The sequence below is a fragment of the Pongo pygmaeus genome, chromosome 15 (assembly GCF_028885625.2).
Source record: "Pongo pygmaeus isolate AG05252 chromosome 15, NHGRI_mPonPyg2-v2.0_pri, whole genome shotgun sequence".
Lineage (NCBI taxonomy): Eukaryota > Metazoa > Chordata > Mammalia > Primates > Hominidae > Pongo > Pongo pygmaeus.
Window position 1 is genome coordinate 19,073,278 of NC_072388.2, and position 23,754 is coordinate 19,097,031.

The window sequence follows — 23,754 nt, forward strand, 5'->3', positions numbered from 1 at the left end:
GAAAGAAGAAGGAAAGAAAGAAGAAAAAAGAGAAGAAAGAAAGAGAAAGAAAGAAAGAAAGAAGAAAGAAAGAAAGAAAGAAAGAAAGAGAAAGAAAGAGGAAGGAAGGAAGGTGGTGTCTCCCACTCCAGTATTTTCCCTTACCATTCATATACTCTCTAATGGCTAACATCCATTCCTCCTACTGCAGGTTCATTGTTTTTTGTGTACCATCAGAGACTCACCCTTTAAAATCTCTTCGTGAAATCCAGAATTTTCAAGCTGAAACCATAAGGCTCTTTTCACTCTGTTCTTATTTTACTCTCTTTCCCATTGAATCTTCTCTTAGCTATCTTGGGATTTTGTCCCTAAAGTCTGGGAAATACTCACGTTCCTTGACAATAAGGGGAAGAGAGAAACAGGAGTCCTAAACCTGAAGCAGAGACAAAAAGTAGGGAGTCTGTGGTTCTGCTTCTGTAAAATCACCTCTCCTCTCCTCTGAGAGGAGACCAGCTCTGATCTTGAAAATCTTGAAAATCTTGAAAATGGTCAAGATCAGTGGCCAACCATGATATTAGGACCTCCTTCCTATAGAGCTACTACACAGAACCACAAAGCACAATGGAGCTGTAAGACCGAGGAAACACCAAGGGACCTGGGAACTGGGGAAAGTTATTAAGAACCATGTCAACCACAAGGGGGCACTGTGTCCCCATGGGCTAAACTAGAATGTTTAGCTGATTGACATGGAAATGGGACATGGAATATGCTCTTGATTCTTGAGCTTTTCGTCACTCTCCAACAGAGTAGGGAGGTCAGTCAAGGACAAAACCGCCACCCCACAACTAGCTCCCAGCAGAGGGCATCTTTCTCTCTACCAAACTCAGATTTCTTATGCAGAGACATCTACAGGAAAGACACAGTCATCATCCATTTGACACACCCACCTACATGATAGATGTGTATGCGCACACTCACCTATGTACACATACATGTAATGTGCTCCCATTTCTAGAGATTGCCCTGCTGACAGTGTTATCTATGTAGGCAGATATGCAGAAAAGACTTGCCTTCCCATCCATAATACACAAGAGCAGCTATTGCCAGTAAAGATTGATGCTGGTTATAGTTTTTTGCCTTTTCCTTGTGTTTTTCCGAGAAGGTAGTTGGTCCCCAATGATTCCAATTATGCCGCTTCTTTTCTTCAGTGTGGTGCTTCGCACTCTGCTGCCTGCCCTGCGTGTGGTCACCCAACACCCTCACCATCCAATAGCGAGCTCCATAACCCTGTTTGTTACCCAATACCTCCGCTTCCCCTTCTGACCCTGGCCTACCACATTTAAAATAGACCCAGTTCTATGAAGGAGAGTGATGAAATGCTCAAGAATCAAGGGCATATTCCATATCCTATTTCCATGTCAATCAGTGTGTCAGCACCAGACATCAAGTGCATTAGTCCTCAGCTCAGTTTCATTGACGAAAGGGTATAATTGCCTGTGGAGTTTCTGTAAAGCAATCTAGTAATATTCCATCACAGTAGTGTTGCCAATAGTGCTACAAGGTGCCTCCTCATTTTTACTTCTTGTGCCTCAAGACCTTAAGAATCAGCCTGCAACAGCTGCAAAATAAGAATTCCTCTTGATTGTTCATAGTTGTTAAAAAGCTTCTTAATAAACCACAAACATAGACTTAACTAGCTCCCAGATCCCTTGGATTCCATGAGGGAAGAGGAATTCTCAAGAGAAATCCTTTTTGCTGTACCCCTCCTGAAAGAGTCTTCAGATCAGAATGAACTATGAGCAGCCCAACCCTTACAGTTAAGTTCATGCACCCTGGTCTACTGATTGCACTAAAACATCCAAAATGGAATCTAGGTGACCCCCTAGGGAGGATCCTACAGGAAGGTGGGTCTCAAGATATCCTTGGGCACTTCTGTCATCAGCCCTCTTCAATTTTTTTTTTTTTTTTTTTTTTTTTGAGATGGAGTCTCACTCTGTCACCCAGGCTGGAGTGCAGTGGTGTGACCGTGGCTCACTGCAACCTCCACCTCCTGGGCTCAAGTGATCCTCCCACCTCAGCCTCCCAAGTAGCTGGGACTACAGGTGTGCACCATCAAGCCCAGCTAATTTTTGTATTTTTTGTAGAGACGGGTTTTCACCATGTTTCCCAGGCTGGTCACAAACTTCTGAGCTCAAGTGTTCTGCCCACCTCAGCCTCCCAAGTGTGTTGGGATCACAGATGCGAGCCACCTTGCCCAGCCTCTTCAATTCTTTCTTGAAGGTGGTGATGGTGGTGGTATCTTTGAAATCCTGTGGCCTTTCTCAGTTACCCATAGTTGATAAGAAGTCTCCTAAGATCTAAATGGTTCCTCTCTCCCAGGCTTAAAAATACTATCAATATCAAGGCAACACCATTGTATTGGAAAAGAGCCAGTTTCTATGTGGTCATATTTTGTGAAGTGCCTATGCCACAAAGGCCCTCTCCCAGGGTTTATATCACTTTGAGAAGAGAATATGAGACGTGGACAGGGAGAAGATAGGAAGAGGAGCATGATGCAGGCATACCTAGACAAAGAATAATAACGGTACTCAGATTCCTCTACAGTTTATTGTTATAGCAGAAGTTGTGGGAGACAGGAGGGCACCCTCCACACATAATACTGTGTGGTCAGAGCCCCAGGGTAGCCCTTTCCACCCCTATGCCAAGCCCCAAGCAGCCCAGCCCAAGCTTAGCTCCCTCCCCAGTCCCACTCTAGATGCACACTGAGAGCTACCAAAGTTAGTGCAGCCGAATGGCCCCAGGCCCCTTCCTGTTGCCCCAGCACCAATCCTTCCCCGACACTCGTTCATTGCCCGCCAACTCCCATTCCAACTTCCTTTTTACACTGGATGTTTCTATCACATCCTGAGGACCACTAACCCACCAGCAAGTCTCCCCCTGACACACATTCACATAGGTCCATACCCTTCAGAGTCCTAAAGGGTTATTAAGAAGCCATATCAGCTTTGGTGAATGGAGCCCCAGCCCCAAATCCCCTCCCCTTGCAAATATGGGATAAGTAGGGAGAGTCTGATGGAGGCACCAGGACAACTACAACAACCTCTTACCCCTCAGCTATAGACACCTAGATCAGGACAGAGGATGCATATGCCCTCTCCACCTTAACACCAAAATGGGGGAGGAGGAGAATTTAGGGGTCTGGGTCCCTAAGAGATATTAGGACATCTCTTCCAGGAGCTGGGGGGAATCACAGGTTAAAGGTCAAGGTTAGGGTAGCAATCAAAGATCAAGGTCATCTCCCCACATGATCTGCCCTTTTTCCCTTGCTTACTGTGGCCCAATGTCCCTTCAGCACCTCCCAGGTTAGTTCTGGGGGAGGTGAGGGCTGGGTCCCGCACTAGGGCAACAAGGGTCATTCAACAGGAGACCTCCATGGTGTGCCCCGGGGGCCCCGAAGAAAGAGTTCCAGACTCGCTGCTCTGGGACAGGGTGCGAGAGCGGGACCGGTTGCCATCAACGGATGCTGCACTGGTCAGAGAGGCTGTACGAGACCGGGACAGGCGAGTCATGCAGGATGAGGCCACTGTGGAGAGAGCAGGATGCACGAGCAGTCAGAGAGAAAGTGGGGAAGGGGGGCTGGCGACTCAGGCTGTGGTCCTTCGATTATGACTAGTTATAACTAAGCCAGGGGATCAATGATCTCAATTGGGCAGATAGTGGTGAGTCCAGGCATTCACCTAAAATGCTTCCACCCCGTCAGTGCCTATCTCTCCTCTAGTGCAGCAAGCTCTTGTCCCCATACTCACTGTAGCCCATGCCTTGCAGGAAGTACTTGAAGGCCTCGGTCAGCTTGCCTGGCTGCGGAAGTAAGAAGAGGCGAGGGAGACAGTGAGATGAGGTTAGAGGCAGAGCTGGAGCCTGAGGCTGCAGCATTGTGGGGACGGGATGTGTGGCAAAGGGCAGAGCCCAGTGCCACCAGTATCCTATGTCACTTCCCCATCCCATGGACGGCAGGGGTACTCACCTGAGTCAGCTGGGGCTGACCTCCGGAGTCAGCCATCTGTTCAGTAGAGCGCCACCCAGAAAAAGTGAAACATACATAAATGAGCCATGCGGAGAGGTGGAAAGGGTTTCTCTTCCCTAGCTTCTTCACTCTAGCCCCTTTGTTTTGTTCTTCGTTCACCCCATTTGCTCCCATGCAGGGCCCTGGAGGCTTAGCAGCTGCATCTAGAGAGGATATAAGACTGTGGACAGGGGCCCAGGAACAGGTTACTGACCTTGAGGAACGAGGTCTGGGTGGGGTCCAGTTTTGAGTTACATTCCACCTGGAGTAAGCAGGAGGCTGAATGAATAAGGTCACGCCCACTGTGACCCGTCCCCCATAAGGGACCCAGGAACCCAGACCCCAGTCCCTTTTCTATCAGCTCCCTACCCAGTTCCTCCTTACCAGGAATCAAATTCTTAGTGCCCCAAAGTTGATCTCCCTGTGCCAAACAGGACATCCCCTTGGCAAGATACTCTTCTGGCCACCACTCTAGGACCCCAACCCTCCTCCCTCACTCACCCCAAAATTCCCTACTAACCACTGCATCTTCATGAGGTGCTTGGTCTCCTACCACCAGCATCACAGGACACCTAAAGACACAGTGTTGGGGAGAAGGCAGTGAGCCCCTGGCACTCCCTCACTGGCCTCTGCCTAAGAGTGCAGCTGGAAAAATGTCTGGCTCCAAAGAGGAAAGACGCTTCTGTGTCTCCCTGCTGATGCCACCAAGAGGATTCAAAGGGGAAAGACCTAGAGGGAAATGATTTACCAAATAGGATGGGGTGGGACATGACAAGGAAGTTCCCTGGCAAAAGATTCTCCTTCTTCTAAGGGATACAAGCTCCTAGGGAAGATCCAGGGAGACGGGCAATGCATTATCTCTTAAAGTCTTACTTGAGGGTGATATCACCTCCACGCTCAAAGTTCAGGTCTCGGCGGCTAGAAAGGGGTTAAAAGAGTAGGAATTTTAGGTGGGCAATGCTATCTAACCAGATATAAGCTATCTCCCCCATGATGGAACTATCTTTGTCCCAAAAATTACAGTCAAATCTTGGTTATTAAAGGTGGAAACCAAAGGAGAAGGTGGCAGGCAGGCCCCAAGCACAGCCCCTATAGTCACTTGTGCCCTAGATCCCTGGTCAGAGGGCAGCAAAAGGAGAGGAAGGACACAGGACACAAGATCATCTTACTTCTGAGAGTCCAATAATCTAAAGGAAGTAAACAAGAGAAGGGGGACAGCCCCTTGCAATCCTTCCCACCGGCTCTGTCCTGAAGCTGCCCCCATTGCACACTAAATGCTGCATTCCTTGCACATTGCACACTACCCGGACTTCCCTCTCCTCCTTTGTGCCTCCCCATGATGCCCAATTACTGCTTCTGCATTTCTCTCACATGCATACACACACAGCCCACCCACTTGTTGTAGCTGTTCCAGTACAATTCAATGTTATCCAGGTTGGGTGCATGTGTAATGATATTTCTGTACTTTTGTATCAACTCAGAATTTCCAGAGAGCTCTTCCTGAAGGAGAGAACAAGGAGAAAAATTAGGGATGGAAAGAGAAAACAACAATTACTGGAGGAAAAGAGGTAAGCCTTCTTCCTTCCCCAAATCCTGTCCCAGCTAAGGAAGTTAGCCCAAGCATTCAAGTTCCCTGCTGCTCCCCTTGACTCTTCTACATCTCCTACACCCACTTACCTGGCTGAAAAGATGTCCAAGGATCATCTCCGGAATGGAAGAGGTGAGGCCCGTTAGCTAGGAGGAGAAGGCAGGTGAGAAAGTTCAGGATACTGGCCGGGCACAGTGGCTCACGTCTGTAATCCCAGCGCTTTGGGAGGCCGAGGCGGGTGGATCACAAGGTCAGGAGTTCAAGACCACCCTGGCCAAGATGGTGAAACCCCATCTCTACTAATAATACAAATATTAGCTGGGCGTGGTGGTGGGCACCTGTAATCCCAGCTATTTGGGAGGCTGAGGCAGGAGAATCACTTGAACCCGGGAGGCGGAGGTTGCAGTGAGCCAAGATCAAGCCACCGCACTCCAGCCTTGGCAACAGAGTGAGACACCATCTCAAGAAAAAAAAAAAAAAAAAGAAAGAAAAAGAAAAAAGAAAAAAGGAAAATTCAGGATATTATAAGAGACTCAGGCAAAGTGACAGCTTCACTTTCCTGCCCCTTTACTCCCTCCTTGAAGTTCGGAGTCCATCCAGTTAGGCTCTGGTAGACAGCCTAACTGGATCCATACGAGGGGATCCCTAACCCTAGGTCTCAGCACACACGCCCCTCCAAACCTTGTGGGCTGCCCAATCCATCCAACCCTTGGCATTGGGATCGATGTTGATGAGGACAAGACCTTCAACAGTGTCCGGGTGGTTAAGCTAAGGAACAGCAGAAAGAAGGAAATGAGAAACAGGGCATGGCCTTATCCCCTCCCCGCTAAGTTCTACCCACTCCTGGACTCCCACAGGGCCTGACTCCCCACCTAGTGCCCGACTCCCCACCTAGTGCCCACTTCCTCCCCCAAACAGCACTAATAAACAGTATTCTAATCAATCTGGACCCTCCTTTCCCTCATCTGGGCTTTTTATTTCTTACAGCATATCTCGCCAGGATGTAGGCTCCAGCTCCAACACCAACTCCAATTATTGTAGAGAAACTGTGAAAGGGAAAGAAATATATGCCTCATGGGCTCTGCTGTCCAAAACCTGCCACAGCCCATCTCTTCAAACTCTTCACCCTCCCTCCTGAGTCCCTGGGCACAAAGAAAGGCAGACATGGACCTTTCTTTGGAGGATGCGAAAAAGAAAGGCCCAAGGAGCCAAAGGTTGGCACGGGTAGTCAGGGTAGATCCCTGAAGTCTATCCCCAGCTTTCTGCCGGAGAGCTAGTGTCTTAAAAACAAACACCCATCCACCAGCCAATCAACACACTGTTTTCCTATATAGATAGCTCTTTGTCCATTCTCAATTTTCAAGAGCCAGTTCAACTTGTTCTGCTTTAGTTCCTGGTTCCTCTAGAGGAACGGGAAGAATGGAACTTAAAGCAAATGTGAAAACAGACACAACTTTAGTGAACAATGGGGAGAATGAGGAAAAGAGCGGCAAAGTGGTGAACCAGAGCTGCTGAGCCCTGGTGCCTAGGAGAAGCTTAGCTAAGAACAGCACCCAGGGGTCAGCACCTCCCTCTGAATACCAAAGACACTTGGTCTGGTGTTCTCTTCCTTCCCCTACTCTCTCTCACCCACAGAGCTCCCCATCCACCAGGTGTGGACATGAAGGAGAGGGGAGTGGGAGAGAAAGAGACAGGTCTATCTGGTTCCTCAGGGATTATGTCACCCCGTTTTATTCCTCCCTGACTTTCTGATCAGAGAAGGCCCTCCTTAGCCTGAGGCAGGGCCAAGCATAGACCCTTTTCCTTCCCTCCATCCATTAGGGCTACTCTGCTGACTCTGGCCAATTTTCCAAACCCACCACCTTTTCTCAATAATCAAGGTGGGAGCATGAAGGAAGAAGATATATTGAGTTCAGAAGCTGAAACTGGCTCAGGAACCATGGTGAACCTGGAAGTTCTAAGGGTCTCCTTGTGCTGGAAAGAGAACTCTGGTTTGGGGGGGTTCCCAGGCCTCTCACTTTAGGTACTGCAGGACGCAAGGGATCATGTCTGCAAGCTGGTCCAGAGATGGGTACTGATATCTGGAAAAGAGAGGCATGTTAAGGAAGATACCAACCTGCCCTCACACCCCCCACCTCAGGATGTCCTACTCATTCTCTCCCAGAATCACCACTGCCGTCCCTTTCCTCCTCCCCAGTCGAACCTTTCCCGCACCTGTCCTGTTCCTCACAGTCTGGTGAAGTGGTAATGACCTAACTCTTACCCCAAAGGGAACACAGGGGCTCCCTCTTCCATTCCAGGGGCATCCACATGAACCCGCACGAAGTTCTGAATGATTTCCTGCATGTCCTCAAACTGAAACAGTGGCTGGAAGCAAGATTTATCTAAAGAGAACCCACATCACCTTAACAATAGAATCAGACAGGGACACGTGTCCCCCAGTCAGAACTCACCCTTCCTTTCATGCCACAGTCAGACTAGGAGAGAACTTCTCCTTCCCACTCTGATCCCTCCCCTCCCTCTGGGTTTCATTTCTACCCTTCCCCCACAGCCTCTACCCAGACAGGAGTGGGAGACGAATGAAGGTCCTTACAGTTGAGTCCCACATCGTGGTAGGTAAGGATCGCTGGGCGTTTGGGTTTGGGGGTGCCATAGACAGTGAAAGTGACAGAGCCATATGGTGTCTCCACAGAGTGAGTCTGCAGGAAAACAGGGCACCAAGAGCTAGGCTCAGAAAAGGAGCAACACCAAGGTCAGGGAGCTGGGAGTGGGTGGGCAAAGGGGAAAAGGGAACAAAGAATTAAAAACAGGATCAGCAAGAATTGAGGAAAACATGATACTGGAAGATGAGTTTGAGGATAAGAAAGAATAATGAAGATTAGAGAGAGAAGAGAAGGGGAAGGAAGGAGAGGAGAGAGATAAGGAAGGGAAAGGACTAGAATAGAAGGAAAGAAAGCAAAGAGAGAAGAGAGGGCCAAGCAGAGGCCATCCTTCTACTGGGGAAGAGGAGAGCCCCTCCTCCCACCTTGGAACCGCCCCCACACTGTTACCTGTCCCTGGTCAAGGAGGATTCGGGCAGCTAACTCAGCCTCCTGGAGAGACACACACGGATTCACACAGAAACACACGACCATGTGGCATCCCAGATGGAGAGACAGACAGACAAAGAGAAGCAAGTAAAGACAGACCAACAGAGACCAAAGACAGAAAGAGATTGACAAAGAGAGACATGGAAAGGATGAAGGTTAGTGTAGTGACAAGACAAGGGCCTGACTCCCAATTATAGTGTATGGGGAGAGAGTTAGAATAAGATCAGTAGGCTTGGGAAGTTAGAAGGCAAGGGGGATGCTTTGAGGTCTGGAATTTGGGCATGGGAGTCAAACGGTCTCTAATAACCTTGGCCGCCTCAGGCGTCTGTCCTGGCAACAGTGGCTTCTCCTCTGTGATCTGCACCTCCTGCAGCTCCGCCATGGTGGCCTGGCAGGATGAGGAAATGAGACTGGGAAGTTGTCTCTACATCCCCACATCTCCTCAAACACCAGGCTTTCTCTCTCAGCACAGGAAGATGCAGGGAACAGAGGGACCCAGGGGTTGAAGACTACTCTAGAACACGCAGAGGGCCTTTCCTGCCCCCAGCTCCGTTTCCAGGCTGATTGGTGGAAGCTTGGGAAGAGGAATCAGGACACCCCTTCTCTTGATACTCACCATCCCCACTGCCACCCTCAACACCCACACCTCCAGACCCCCTCCCTCCTCTGCCCTGAACCAAAATACCAGGGTGGGGCAGAAGTGTAGCTCAGATTTCCCAGGCTATATTTAGGGGCCACCCCACACTCTCAGGTAGGGAGTGAAACCCGTAGCTCAGTGACTGAGTATTCTAAAGGACAGGGTACCAAAAGACAGGATTGTGAGAGTTCACAATTGACCACGACCTTCAATTAAAGCCCCAAAGTCGGCAGCTCAAAGGAAAGGGGGCTAAAAATGACCAAAGCAACGTGACCAATGGGGCAGGTGGGGAAAACAACATAAAAGGGACATCTGTCCAACCAACCCAGTGCCTCTCTTCCTCCCAAGACTCTTCCTCCCAACTCTGAATAAACTCCGCAAGTTCACCATTAGCGGGTGAGGAGCAGAGCACCTGGACAGACCTGCACAGGAAGGAGCCTGCAGCCTGCGGGGTGGGGTCACTTACTGGGCTCCTATTGGCTGGATGCAGTGGGTTAGGGGTCAGGGTTCTCACGCCTTCTGACTCTGGGGTCTGAGAAAACACAGCAACAAGGTGAATGACATGGGAGACAGACCTGGGGTCTTTTAGGGACGGAAAGCCTCAGCCAAAACCCAGACTCCCAGGGTCATCAACCTCCCCGGGTCACTAACCCTCCCCAGTGTCTGTCTACCCCTGAGTCCAGAGAACACGTCCTCTCTAGGCTCGAGCCGGAATCAATATAGGCTACAGGAGCATCAGTGCAGGCTGCGCGGAGGAGAGAAGGAGGTGCTGATGTGGAGGTAAGAGGGTGGCGGCCCTGTCAGAACCTCCGGATTCGAATCCCGGCTCTGCCACTCCCAGTGTGACCTTGCCCCAGTTAGTTACTACATTTGGCCTCAATTTTCTATCTGCAGGGGGACTAAACGCGGGGGAATAGGGGATCCCCAAAATTTTTGACAGCTCTCCAGTAAGAGGAGGGTAGCAGAGCATGGTTGTTTCCCTCCACAATTTAAAAACAAACACAAAGCTTGGTGCCGTCGCTTCTCTCCTCTACCCAGTCTCCGTGTAGGTCCCACGAGTGGAGAAAGGGAGAGGAGGGCGGTCCCACAATCTTCTCCCGTTCTCCCCCGACGGCCCGCGAAGGCAAGCGCCATCGGGAAGGGATGGGTAGGACAGAGGAGACCGGCCGGGCCCAGCACCCGGAACCCGTCCCTACGAGTCCCTACGCAGCCCGTCCGCGTGGAGACTGACACCCTTGCGTGGCCGGTGCCAAGCGCCCCGGACCTTGCACACAACCTCGCGCGCACCCCAAACACGCCCTGCCGCTCTGGGAGCCTCAGCCTTTGTGCGCAGCAACCGAGCGCCCCCTCCGTGCTGGCCCTTTCCCCCGAGCCTCCAGCTCCAGGGGACGGGGATCAATCACACCGCCCACCGGCCCGGCTGGCGCCTTCCAGGCCCTACGGCCCCTCGCCTGCCCCTCCCCCTACCTGCTGCCGCCGCGGCCGCTTCCACCTTCACTTGCCTTTGACTCGGGCCCGCCCCGGCTCGGGCTTCCCGCAGACCCGCCCCCGGCCCGCCCCAGCCCGCCCACGGGCGCTAGGCTCCCCGCAGACCCGCCCCAGACCCCCAGTAAACACGCCCCCCCTTTCACCCCGCCCAAACTGCCGCTCAGGAAGGGGTTGTGCTGGGGCCGAGGGGCGAGGGGCGGACGGCTGGACGCCTCCAGGCTCCGCTCGCGCTCACCAAAACATTCCACCACCCCCTCCCCGCATTGGGGCGGTGTGGGGAGTGCGGGGATCCCTCGGCTGCCCTCAGCACCGCCCCCATCCACGACCTGGATCTGCAATTCGCACTCTGGCTCCTTCCTTCGCCCCCAGACTCAGTGGTGGGAACCGGTAGTGGGGAGACGAACCCGGGAAACTGACACCCCACGAGTTCGACTCCCCCCGCCCGAACACAGAGAACTAGATTAAGAAAGGAGAAGGTGGGCGGGACCGCCGCTGAGGAGGCGGGGGTCTCGCCGGCTGGCAAGGGCAGGTGTGCCGGCGCCGAAAGGGGGCACGGGGGAACGTCGAGGGCGCAGGAGTTTCGACTCCTTGGTGCCCAGAGTCCTGGTACCTCTCCTCTCTTTGCTGCGTCCGGACGCCTGCTCTCCGGCTGCTCCGAGAGAAGTTGGACAACAAGGCGGGGAGGTGGGGGCGGGGAATGCGGGGGGCCGCTATAAATAGAGGGCGATCGCGGGCGGGCGGGGGGTGGGGAGAGGATGGCCAACAGGGACTCTGGGGTCAATGCCTCAAGGGGCGCGGGGGAGGGGCCGGGGACCCCCAGAGGCTCTGACTCCTGGGTAAACAGGCGCAGGGGCGGAGTTAACCCTGCGGGGGTGGAGTAGGGGCTTGGGGAGGACGCAGTGTCCCGGGCTGGGACCCAAGAGACCCTGTGGCTTCGCCGCTAACCCCTCCCAGTCCGGCCCAGAAAAGGAGACCAGCTCAGACCCGCTGAATCGCAATGCCCAGGCGATGGTCTCAGGGTCTGCCGCGTCCCTCTCGGTGCCTGAGTAGGTTTGCCACTGTAGACTTCACACACACACACACACACACACACCCTGGAATGAGCTCTCCTTGTGCCCCTCAGAGGAAGGCTCCCTGGAATGAGATAGTTGATTAGACAATGTGGCTTAAGGGAATTCGAAGTTGTTTAGGCAAAGGGAAACCTGACTGAATTTCTCCCCACCTGCCCCCCTTGTAGCTCCCCCCATCCCAGGATCATATCCACCGCAACCCCCTTCAGGCTGGTTCCTCAGTTGCCATTTCGGGGGCTGGGCGCCAGGCCAGTCAGGAACAATGGCCAATGGAACTTGAGCTGCCAACTGCAACACCAGCACCGACTGCCCCCCCCAAGACCCCCAAGTTTCCCTGCCCCCTCCTGCCTGGGAACCACCATCCCCCCACCACCCTCACCACCCGCAATACCCCTCCCACCCAAGGAACATCAATGCTCCTTTCATCCCCACTTGGCAGGGTCTACTGGAAAGAAGAAGAGGCCAAGAGGGAGGAGGTGACCCACAGTAGGAGAACTGGTCGGGCTAAAACCCAGCCTTCAACAACCCCAAATCTAAGGAGCTCCCCCTACATCCCCCAATTTGGAGCACCCAACTTTTCTTCTGTTCCTTTCTCCCACTCCCTTTATAACTTTTTCCCCAGAAACTGGCACGGAAGCTGGGCACCCTGGCTCCTCTCCTAGTCCCCTCTTCCCTCTGGATGCCAGTTTAACACTCTCCTGGACAAGGAAAAGCCTGCTGGAATAAGGGTCACAGCCAAAGGTGCGCAAGACGGGAGAGATCTCATCAGCACCAGAGGAACCTGGGGAGAGGGAGAGCCTCGAGTGAGAACTTTTGCCTGCAGGATTTTCTTTGTCAAAAGTAGTCTTACTTGGAGTGGGGGAGGGAAGGACCTGAAGGTTCCAGCATCTAAATTCGTCTCTGGGTCAGGATGACTCAGGGGGAACCTGATAAGGGGCCTACGCAGGGGCGCAGGGAAGGCAGGAGATGGGAAATTTCCACTGACATCCATTGGCTTCCTAGACCTTGGGGTCCCACCCAGCCTGCTGCAGGCAGAAGTAAGGCCGGTTCTACCCTAAGATACGGTTCTTCCATGTCAGGGCAGTTCCCAGCCCAGCCAAGGTGTAAGTGTTGCAAGGACAATCTCTCTCTAAACTCTTTCCCTTTGGCCAGAGCAGCTTCACACTATACCTTCAAGTAAGCAACAGTTTTAAGTATCTGTTATGTGCAAGCCACTGTGTAGATGAAATTCAAAGTGTGCGTCTGGTCACACCCTCTCTAGACATTTGTGATGAGAAATGACATTTTGACATTTGTCAAGAGAAGGTACAAACACGGGACAAGTTATATTTAAGATCAATCATTTGGACAGTAAGTCCTGTAGCGGTAGTTTCCCACCCTTCTCAAGTGGGAGATCAGAGATTTCCAACCCCACATAATAGTTTTAGTATCCCCGATGGAGAAAATACAAACTATGAATTCATCAATACTTTGAAGTAAGTTTCTGTCACAACATCTGTAAATGCAGTAATACCTACACATGCAAGGCATATTATTTACTCAGTTCACACTCACTCTTTATACATAGAGATTCTAGGGCCCTTTGAAACTGAATAGTAGCTTCCCATATATTATCCCCTAATACCTTAAGGTTAGTGTTATTGTCTCCACTGTACAGATGAGAAAATTGAAACTCAGAAATGTTTAGTGACTTTCCCAAGTCCACTCAGCTAGTAAACGACATATCTAGGATTCATTTCCCCACCCAGATCCATTCCACTCCAGGTACTATGCTCCTTCCGCTACCAAGTAGCCTGTCAAGTGTATAGCAATGAGGCCATATGACCCCAGCTGAAGAATAATCTGGTTCTTAGGTTTTTTGTTTCTTGGGGATTTTTTGTTTTGTTTTTGAGATGGGGTCTCACTCTGTCAGCCAGGTGGGAGTGCGCTGACACAATCCTAGTTCACTGCAGCCCCAAACTCCGGGGCTCAAGCAATCCTCCCACTTCAGCCTCCTGAGTAGCTGGGACTACAGGTGCATGCCACCACTCCCAACTAATTTTTTTATTATTATTTATTTATTTAGAGACAAGGTCTCACTTTGTTGGCCTCCCAAAGTGCTGGAATTATAGGCACTAGCCACTGTGCCCTGCCCAAGAATAATGTTGATGAGAGGTGGGTGATGTTTGGTAGGGTAGATTGGGGCCTAGTTAATTGTATAGGTCCTTGAATGCTAAGCAAAAAGATTTAGCAATGAGAAGCTATAGTATAACTTGAGCCATAGAATATTCTTGAGCAGGAGTAATAAAAAACACTGTTTTGTGAAAATTAATCTGATGGGGAGGAGGCAATAGAGATGGATTATGGGTGGGTGAGAGTGAAGAAGCCAGAGTAGTCATCCAACTATGAGATGATAAGAACTTGAATAAGGGTGGAAGTAATAGGAATGGAAAGAAAGGCATAGATTTGTAAGACAAAGAAAAAAAATAGAAAGTGGTGGCATTATTAGATGGGAAAAGGAGGAAAGTCACCAGTCTCGTTGCTCTGTTTTAGGATCCATGAGGTTCATCTATCTGTAGTGCTTCTGACCAGAGAAAAGGCCAAAGAGAGAAAACCCTGAGGAACATCTTTGACTTGCATAGAAACTTATCTGAAGATTTTCAGAATCTGAGCCTCACTCTCAGTCTATCCCAGTTTTATCCTGACCTGTCCACATCTGTTACACTCCAAGGCTTGCTGGGCCCAACACTGGAAGCTATTTAAAGTTTCTACCGCGACTGGCCTTTTAAAGCCAGTGGGATTCTCCATGCTACACTTGAGCCTGGAGACTAGAAAAAATGACAGCCTGTTTTCATTAATCCGTTTTCACTAACTGCTATGGTCTGAATGTTTATGTTGTCCGCAAATTCATATATTAAAATCCTAACTCCCGGCTGGACGCAGTGGGTCACACCTGTAATCCCAGCACTTTGGGAGGCTGAGGCAGGTGGATCACTTGAGGTCAGGAGTTTGAAACCAGCCTGGCCAACATGGCAAAACCCCGTCTCTACTAAAAATGCAAAAATTAGCTGGGCATAGTGGCTGGGCTAATCCCAGCTACAGGGGAGGATGAGGCATGAGAGTTGCTTGAATCCTGGGACTGGACGTTGCAGTGCCCCAGGATCATGCCACTGCATTCCAGCCTGGGCAACAGACAGCGAGACTCCGTCTCAAAATAAATACATAAATAAATAAAATAAAATCCTAACTCCCAAAGTCATGGTATTAGGAGGTGGGGCATTTTGGGGGTTGATTAAGTTTTATGAGGGCAGAGCCTTTCTGAATGGGATTCATACCCTTATAAATAGGCCCAAGGGAACTCATTCACCCCTTCTACCATGTGAGGACACAGCAAGAAGGTGCCATCTATAGACCAGAAAGCAGCCCTCACCAAACACTGAATCTGCCAGCACCTTGATCTTAGACTTCTCAGCCTTCAGAACTCTGAGAAATAAATGTCTGTTGTTTATAAGCCACCCAGTATGATATTTTGTTCTAGCAGCCCAAACAGACTAAAACACCTTCCCTGGGCTCGCCTCAGCTTCTGTTGTGGGGCAGAGCATAAGGCAATTTAACTACGACCCAGAGGATGGGTAAGCTTGGCTGAAATGATGGAAATGTGATCATCTGAAAAGGTCGGAAAGTTGGCAGTTTGCTCAATTCGGCATGCAAGGTAGGGGGACCAAAAGCCCCCTCCTTTGAAGGCAAGGGCTGTAGCTGGGGCCAGAAGTGATGTCACATAACCACTGCTGAGGTCATAGAATCTTCCCTCTCCTCCCTCTGTCTCCTCATTGCCACAGCCAACCGGCTCCCACATATCTGCATGCACTTAAATACAAAGGCAGGGAAGGGTCAGACCACCATCTGGGTACTCTAAGGTACATAAAAGAGGTGGGGGAAAGAGAGGATCATTCAGTAGGTAGGATCCACACTGGTATCTCCAGTGCTGGGAATGGGAGACTCATGCTGTAGTTGTGTAGGTGCAATGGGAGCTGGGAGGGAGAGAGGAGAGAGCAACAGGGAAGAGGGGAGCTGTTCCTGTTGCTGACTGATTTTACCTTAACACTCATCCTCATTACTCCACAGTCCTCCCTCCCCCTCCTCTTTCACCCCCAAGTGTCTCCCTCGACTGCCCTCCCCCACCTCTAGCTGACCATGGCTTCAGAGGCAGAGAAAACATTCCATCGGTTTGCTGCCTTTGGAGAATCATCAAGCAGTGGCACTGAAATGAACAACAAGAACTTCTCCAAGCTGTGCAAAGACTGTGGCATCATGGATGGCAAGACAGTCACCTCCACGGATGTGGACATCGTGTTCAGCAAAGTCAAGTGAGGAGCCAAAGATATGGGGGTGGGGGTGAGAAGAACCTGTGAGGTAGTTGGCCACGGAAGGGTTCATGTGGTGGAACATTTGCAGTGGGCCTACCAAGCACCACAGGGTACCTGGTGCTGTGTTATTCTTTGTCTTCAAGACACTCACTGATAGGACAAAAGAGGCCAAATCTGAGTGAGGCAAGAGTTGGACTTTGGAAGGTAATGCATTCATGCTCCAAAGTTTCTGGATTTCTGTCTAACTGACCAGGGCCAAGAACGCCCGAACCATCACGTTTCAACAGTTCAAAGAGGCAGTGAAGGAACTGGGCCAGAAGCGCTTCAAAGGGAAGAGTCCAGATGAAGTCCTGGAGAACATTTATGGACTCATGGAGGGCAAGGACCCAGCCACCACTGGCGCTACTGTGAGTGACAGTCTTCTTCCCCTTGACCCTACTTCCCTAAATCCCCATTGTTCCAGTCTACCCTCCCTAACCCTGCCAACTGTGTGACTGTGGAGACAGGGCAGAAACAGACTTTAGAGATCATCTAGACATTCCAGAAGTCAGGAAAATGTGGCCCAGAGAAGGGAAGTGACTTGCCCAAGGTCCATGGCTATTTTAATAGTAGATTTAGACTAACTTCCAAGTGTCCAGTATCTGAGCCAGGCAATTAGGACTTGGTAGCTTTTGGAGGACATTAGTGTAGAGGATTTGGTACCTGATGCCCACTCCTCTTCCAGTTCTTATTTAGGGTTTAATCTCAGGCCTCCTGCCTCTCACCTACTCCCTTTTTTAATTGTCCCATCTGAACTAAAAGCTCTTTCTACAATGGATATTGGGTCAGGGACTGGGAGTGAAGTCCTCTGGCAGTAGCCTAGTCAGAATAACTCCTCTGGAAACAAAAAAAACCCACCCTCCCTCTGCACATGCCACGTTCATTCCCACACCACACTCCTCCTCCCCCATGAGTGAATGGCTCTTACCAGAGTTCCTGCCCACAGCTGTATCTGGGCCCTAAGAAAGCAGCACCCCATGCCAGTGGCAGAGCAAGAGCTCCGAGCACTTGTTCTAAGTATCTCTGGCCATCTTTGGGGAATGGATATGACAGTGTAAGGAAAGGAAGAGGGCTCAAATCCATCCTCTGGCTTGCAGAAAGCAACAGCAGTGGGTGCAGTGGACCGTTTGACAGACACCAGCAAGTACACCGGCACCCACAAGGAGCGCTTTGATGAGAGTGGCAAGGGCAAGGGCATTGCTGGACGGGAAGAGATGACTGACAACACAGGCTATGTGAGTGGTTACAAGGGTTCTGGCACCTATGATAAGAAGACCAAGTAGAGAGGAGCTTCATCTTAGCCTGCTAGCCCCCTGAGCCTGCATGTTTGACACCAGGGAGCTTGGAAAACAATAAACATCTGTGTGTGCAGCAGCCAAAAACTCTGTCTAAGAGGGACACATGAGCCTACTAGTGTAGAGAGAGGGAGAAGAGGCAGCACGGGAGTGTGGGTTCTCAACCCACACACCCTTCACTCTGCTTAGCCTTATGCCTACCAGCCAGCAGTTGGTATTCCTCCTCAACAGCTGCTTCCAAGAACAGGGTGGAAGAATATATTTGGAGTAAAGAGATGAACCAGATGTGGAGGTAAAAGTATCTGCTACTTGTGTTCACACATTACTGATATTCACCTCTCCACCCCCACCCCTCAAAAGGGTGTAGCAATTCCTCATGTGATGGACTATGACTATACCACATATTAGATTCTTCCCTGTCCCTCCACCTTCCTCATCTGTTGCAATTCAGGTTTTTTTGGTGGAGGAGTAGAAGCCAGCTAAGGTGGCCTGACTTCTATTACAAATTTGTTCCAGAGCTGGGGTAAGGGGAGAGTCTATTTTCAACACCCAGCCCAGCACTAAGTTTTACCCCACATCACGTCCATCATGGTGCACATGGGACAGAAGAGCTTCCTGACTGCTAAGGGTAGCTCAGGAAGATGGCTAGATGAGGCAGGCTGCCAGGATTCCAAGAGCAGGAGTTCTGGTGCACTGAAGAAAAAGGAATTAAATCACAACAGAGTCAGATGTGTGTTATTAACTTTTTATTTTGAAATGATTATGGATTGACAGGAAGTTACAAAAAAATAGTACAGAGGGGTCTCGTGTGCCCTTCACCCAGTTTCCCCCAATAGTTACATCTTACATACTCAGATGTGGTTTTAGAAATTTATGTTCGATTAGAGCTGGGCCTGCCTCATTCCCTGCCTGGTCAGAGGCAGACTCTGGAGTCTGGGGGATTTGGGAGGAGCTTCTGGAAGAGAAGGGAAGCAGGAACCTCTGGGGAATGGGTGAGAGAAGATACCTTGAAATGCCAGTGAGCCAAGGTAAGAAGACTGGAAGAAAAAGATGTTGGAAAAAGGAAGGCAGGGTGACTAAGGTTGTTGGGAGTGTGGGGGAGACAGTCCTAGGCTCCATGGTAAGAGGAAGGAGGAGAGGACAGTTATATGAAGGGAGAAACAATGATTTCACAGAGAGAAGCAGGCTGGAAACTGGGGGTTGTGGGGAAATGAGGCTAACGTGAGTCTGAGGGCCTCAGGGAGGTTCCTATAGCTAGCCATATCCCCTGAGTAGGTGGGGGAGTGGAGGGAATTATAAGGGAACTGGGGGAGGCTGAGATGAGAAGGGTGGTGGGGATGGGGAGGTGAGACTCGGAGCTGGTGCCTGTTGCCATGGTGTGAGTTGAGGCCCTGGGCCTCTATCCAGGACTTAGGATCTGGCCCAGTGGGTGGACAGTCACTGCCAACTGGACACAGTCAACTTCTTGGGTGGGTTTTACTGTCTCTGGGAGAGAGAGGATGATGAGGAAGTGGGTGTGAAGAGGAGGTAAACAAGCTGGAAAGAACCTAGAAGATAGCACCACTTTGCATGGTGATCAAAGCCCTGGACATTTTCGCACCCACGTGGTCTCTTGGGAGGGGACCCTGCCTGCCTCAGAAGTCAGGAAGGAAGTCTTGTTACAGGGATCAGAGTGTTGGAAATGGAGACAGGCTGGCCTGTGGTGGTAGAGGTTGGGGAGTGGCTCAGGAATTAAATTCCTGAATACAGACCAGCGATACCTATTGGATCAGCTTCATACCTGCGGGAGCAAAGTAGGTAGAGCTTCTGGTTGGTTAGGGTGCTATTGTAGTAGCAGCTAGTGGGTGGCTGTTGGTGGCTCAGGGAGCAGACCGTGATGGGGAAGGAATCCTGGGTGAGTGTGCAGTATTCATTGTAATTCTCACAGAAGCTGTCACTATACTTGCAGAACTTCTGGATGGCCTTCCAAGGGGCATGTATCACATAATGGATCTCTGGGCAATCTGAATTTTGCATCGTGCCCCGCATATAGGACATCAGACCATTACAATAGCCCCGGAAACCCTTTGGGTAGGTAACCCTGGGATAGTCAATGCTTAAGGTATAGAAGTTCCTGCTGCCAATCTGCATCTTGATGTCCACGACCAGAGTTGGCCCTAGAACAAGCTGGAGGAAAAGGAGCCGGGTCACAGCTGGTGCCATTCCTCCTGCTGGTAGAGTTAAGGTGGTTGGGGGCAGCAGTGGGCCTGAAGTGGCTGTCTGCCGCATCCCAGAGCCTCCAGCATTCCCAACCCAACAGTACTTTAGAGATCATCTCACCCATAACCAAGTTCTCATGACCCAGAAAGAGGAGAGGCTTGCCCAAGGCCACCCAGACAACCAGCCACCTTCAGCCACCCCTGCTCCCCTCGTCCACCACAGAATCTCGGCCTCTGCAGAGTCTGTGAGCTGCATTTGCAGAATAAGAGCTCTAACTTGTCCTTGGGTGAGAGACTCTTCCCAATTATCCTTCGGCCCCTGGCACTCCTGCTAGTAAAAAATGCAGAGAAGAAAGAAGGAGCAGGCTGACCTGACAATTCTCTGGCAGCTGGGAGGAAGGACAGGAGCTGAAGATAGCTGGGTAGGGACGTGTATTCTTCTTGCCGAGGCCAAGACGGTCAAGAGATGGGGAGAGGCTAGAAAGGTTTCTAGGTAAAAATCAGTCTGGGAGGAGGGAATGTCCCCTGAATTTGATGAGCCCCTGTGGTAAGAGGGTTGGATGGGTGGGAGGAAAGAGGCATTACTATCTGGTCTCCTCCTCTACAGTGTCATTGGAACACTTACTTCCAATCTCCTTGCCAAAAGTTCCTAAGTGCCTGGGCTTTCTTTGATGTTTTCTCTGTTCCATAGCCTGTGCTCTCGTGGCAAGGTGAATAGGAAAGCACTGTTATGTTTCTGAGGAACAAAGTACTTCTTATTCCTGACCCTCAGAGAACAGAGCGTTCACCACTTTGTCATCCCACTCACGGGAGCCCAGGAGGGCATGTACTCAGGGGCCTCCCACCAAAGTGCTGGGCTGAGAATCAAAGACCTCCCTGTGGACTCCCCACAGTCCCTATCAGCCTTACTCCTGTCACACCCACAGCCCTCACCTGTGACCTCAGGCCCTGTCAGAGTTTGAGCACTACTGAAAATCTCTGCATGCTGACTCTGAAGCCTCAAACTTGGCAGGTTGGATTTGAAAGCATAACCTGAACATGAAAAGCTGTGGATGCCAGAGCCTGACGTGATCCGTTTCTTACTGTTGGTTGGTCTCTGAGTGGTTTGTCATGCTGGGGAAAGGGCCACACTCCTATCTCTTTCATCAACATCTTCCCTTTCATCAGAATCAAAGAGCTAGCTCCCTGGAACCTGCTAGCCCTCGCCCTTGACTTCCACAGATCACTCAGCCTTGTCAGTCTGCAAGGTGTCTTCCAGATTTGGGGCCTTCTCTTAGGAGAGCCTTTTTACCTTTGCTGGACAGCAGAAAAGGGGAGTCAGAACACAGAAAGCTGAGTGCTGCAATGCCCCCACTATAGCTCAGGAGGAGGGAGTAAGGCCGCAGAGAGACAGATTGATGTTCCTCATGTAGAGCCCCCTAAACTGGCACTTTCTGACAGCACAAACTACAGTCCAAAGTGGAATCCATCCTCCCCACAACTTGTTTCTCTTCCTGTGTTGTCTATCTCAGTTTCCCCGGTTACCTATGTGAGAAACCGGAAAGTGATCCTAGACCCCTCCACCTCCCCAATCCCAGCTATGGGGAGGCGGTCCTGCATGGTGGTTAAGATCAAGGCTTTTGAGTGAAACAGACCAGGAATTGAATCCTGCCTCTGCAGCTTACAAGCTGCACACCATCTATCTGTTTACTAAACCACTGAAAGCTTCCTTGTTTCATCTGTTCATGAGGATAGTATTTTTTACCTCATGGCAGTATTAGGATCCATTAAGATGTATATCAAGAGTTTTTAGACCAGTGCCTGGCACATGGTGAGTCTTCAATATGAGCCTGAGTCCATCAGTCACACAGCCCTGACAATCTTAAACTTTTCCCAAGCCCATCTCTTCCATTCTTATTTCTTCCTCAGTGGATGCTCTCGTCTCTCCTGGAACCACACACACTCCAACTCCAGTAAGACTCTACTCAAATATATCTCTTATACAACTTCAAGAGAAAAACTGTGGTCCCTTCTTTCGTCTAAAACTCTGCAATAGCTTGTTTCTCATAGGGTAGGGGTGCCCAGTCTTTTGGCTTCCCTGGGCCACACTGGAAGAAGAATTGTCTTGGGCCACACATAAAATACACTATCACTAACGATAGCTGATGAGCTTAAAACATGCAAAAAAATTCATAATGTTTTAAGAAAGTTTACGAATTTGTGTTGGGCTGCATTCAAAGCCATCCTGGGCCACATGTGACCCACGGGCCATGGGTTGGACAAGTTTGTCGTAGGGTATAGTCCAAACTACATCTCACAGGACATAAGACTTCCCATGATCTTGCACCTGCCCATGTGTACAACTGCATCTGCATCCCTGCCTGCTTCCCACCTTGTCCCCCACCTCCTCCGTGCCCTATCTCCTGCTGTCTCCTCTATCTGGAATCCTGCTGCTGCACCGCTCCTTCTCGCCTCCATCTATTCCATGGTGCTAGCTCATAGAAAGACTCAACCCAGAGGTCCCACTTAGAAAGCCTCTGCTGGGAAGACCTCGCCAAGGAAGTGGGCACGGTCAAGCAAGTGAGGGTAGAGCCCACATGGGCAGGTGGCTCATCTGTATTCTTCAGGCTGCTCAACAAGACAACACTGAGTGGGCGCCAATGCAGGGTGTTGCCTGAGCCTGGCTGACTCAAGCCTTTGCTTTGAGGAAGCCAACCACATTGTGGTCCCTGCCTTGAATCATGCCACCTCTTCCCTGGTCCCTCAAGGCTGCAGCTTCCCTGAGAATAGAAAGGGATTTTTATACCTTTTGGTCTTCCTCTTCCTTCATTCCCCACCCATCCATCACCGCTCCTCGCTCCCCCACCCAACACCACTCACTTCTGCCGCACAATTACAGAAACTGAACAGCACATTATAGAGGAAAGCATTCAGGACTTAAATGATTTAATGATGATGAGCCTTCGGCTTCCCAACTGCAATCCTGGTGATCTGTTCCCTAAAATCCTATCCTAGAGGTGCTGATGCAAAAGATTACTTCATCCATTCTGACATCCTCATCATGGTGTCATGTGCTCCGTAAGCCTGAGATTAGTGGGATTGTTACCCCCATTACACCGGGTTTTACATACACAAGCATTATCCTAGGGATGAAAAACTAAGTTCTAGAGTGACAGTGGCTTGCTCGAGGTCATATGTCTAATTCAGTAGTTCCAGGGACAATTGGATAATGTCTGGAGACATTTTTGGTTGTCACAACCAGGAGTTGCTACTGGCTTGTGGCCAGGGATATTGCTGAACATCCCACATTTCACAGGACAGCTCCCATAATAAAGAATTATCCAGACCAACATGTAAATAACACTGAGGTTGTGAAGCCCTGGTCTAAATAATTAGCTAATCAAATTTCTTAACCAAAGCAGACTTACTTGTATCTTATGTATTAAAAAAATGATAAACATCTGGGACTTCAAAATATTTTTGTTAAGCAAATGTTGATTGTAATGGTGCTGATTCTACCAGAAAAATGTGTATTGATAGTTCACCATTGAAACAATAACTGAGTTGTTTTTCCTGTAAAGATGACCCTCTGCATGTAATCGTTTACACATTCTCTCCCTCCCCTCCCCAGTGGTAAGCATTTATAGAACAACTGGCTAGGGTGGCAAGGTGCAAGGGTGACTCCCTATGACTGAGGAGAACCCCAAAATTTTGCCCTGAGTGGGCTCACCATGATCTCATTGGCATTATCTTTTGCCCTGTCCAATTCAAGTTGCTCAAACAATATACTGTGTCATGGACGGTTCCTGGGCTGTCCTTGAACCTGAAGGATTGCCTCAGCCATCTCAACCTTCTTCTCATAGCATCACCTCAAACCCAGGGCTGAAGTCTAGAAGCTGCATTGTCAGTTCCTCATCTGCTAACCATCTCTGTGGGCTGGAGGCAATCCCACCTCAGACTGGGATCATTCAGGAGCAGACGGA

General features: G+C 50.3%; 3 protein-coding genes across 23 annotated transcripts; 1 reads left to right on the plus strand and 2 right to left on the minus strand.

The window, feature by feature from the left end:
• Positions 1–2,567: 2,567 nt before the first annotated feature.
• NDRG2 (NDRG family member 2) lies at positions 2,568–11,685 on the minus strand. 17 transcript variants are annotated; one of them, XM_063651372.1, is made up of 18 exons: positions 11,080–11,386; positions 9,823–9,888; positions 9,027–9,107; positions 8,681–8,722; positions 8,224–8,329; positions 7,894–8,014; positions 7,649–7,711; positions 6,616–6,676; positions 6,312–6,398; positions 5,720–5,776; positions 5,439–5,542; positions 4,916–4,960; positions 4,563–4,614; positions 4,427–4,463; positions 4,257–4,321; positions 4,004–4,039; positions 3,786–3,837; positions 2,568–3,562 (listed from the first exon to the last, which is right to left on the minus strand). In XM_063651372.1, the coding sequence occupies exons 1-18, from the start codon at positions 11,161–11,163 to the stop codon at positions 3,396–3,398; spliced, it is 1,326 nt and encodes a 441-aa protein (XP_063507442.1). In that variant the 5' UTR covers positions 11,164–11,386; the 3' UTR covers positions 2,568–3,395. The 17 variants fall into 17 exon arrangements, 16 of the variants coding, with proteins under 16 accessions (XP_063507442.1, XP_054305719.1, XP_054305720.1 ...); XM_054449744.2 differs by lacking the exons at positions 4,427–4,463; positions 11,080–11,386 and adding an exon at positions 11,455–11,631 and having other exon boundaries at positions 4,257–4,304; XM_054449745.2 differs by lacking the exon at positions 4,427–4,463 and having other exon boundaries at positions 4,257–4,304; positions 11,171–11,375.
• On the plus strand, positions 10,072–17,681 carry TPPP2 (tubulin polymerization promoting protein family member 2). Of its 5 annotated transcripts, none has more exons than XM_054449756.2 (5): positions 10,072–10,136; positions 12,537–12,717; positions 16,019–16,260; positions 16,514–16,667; positions 17,397–17,681. In XM_054449756.2, exons 3-5 carry the CDS (start codon positions 16,088–16,090, stop codon positions 17,580–17,582), a joined length of 513 nt encoding a protein of 170 aa, XP_054305731.1. In that variant the 5' UTR covers positions 10,072–10,136; positions 12,537–12,717; positions 16,019–16,087; the 3' UTR covers positions 17,583–17,681. The 5 variants fall into 5 exon arrangements, with proteins under 5 accessions (XP_054305731.1, XP_054305732.1, XP_054305733.1 ...); XM_054449757.2 differs by having other exon boundaries at positions 12,537–12,655; XM_054449758.2 differs by lacking the exon at positions 12,537–12,717 and having other exon boundaries at positions 10,118–10,136.
• An 853-nt stretch (positions 17,682–18,534) lies between these two features.
• Positions 18,535–21,841, minus strand: RNASE13 (ribonuclease A family member 13 (inactive)). Its single transcript, XM_054449753.2, has one exon. It carries the CDS (start codon positions 19,860–19,862, stop codon positions 19,326–19,328), a length of 537 nt encoding a protein of 178 aa, XP_054305728.1. The 5' UTR covers positions 19,863–21,841; the 3' UTR covers positions 18,535–19,325.
• Between the last annotated feature and the right edge of the window lie 1,913 nt (positions 21,842–23,754).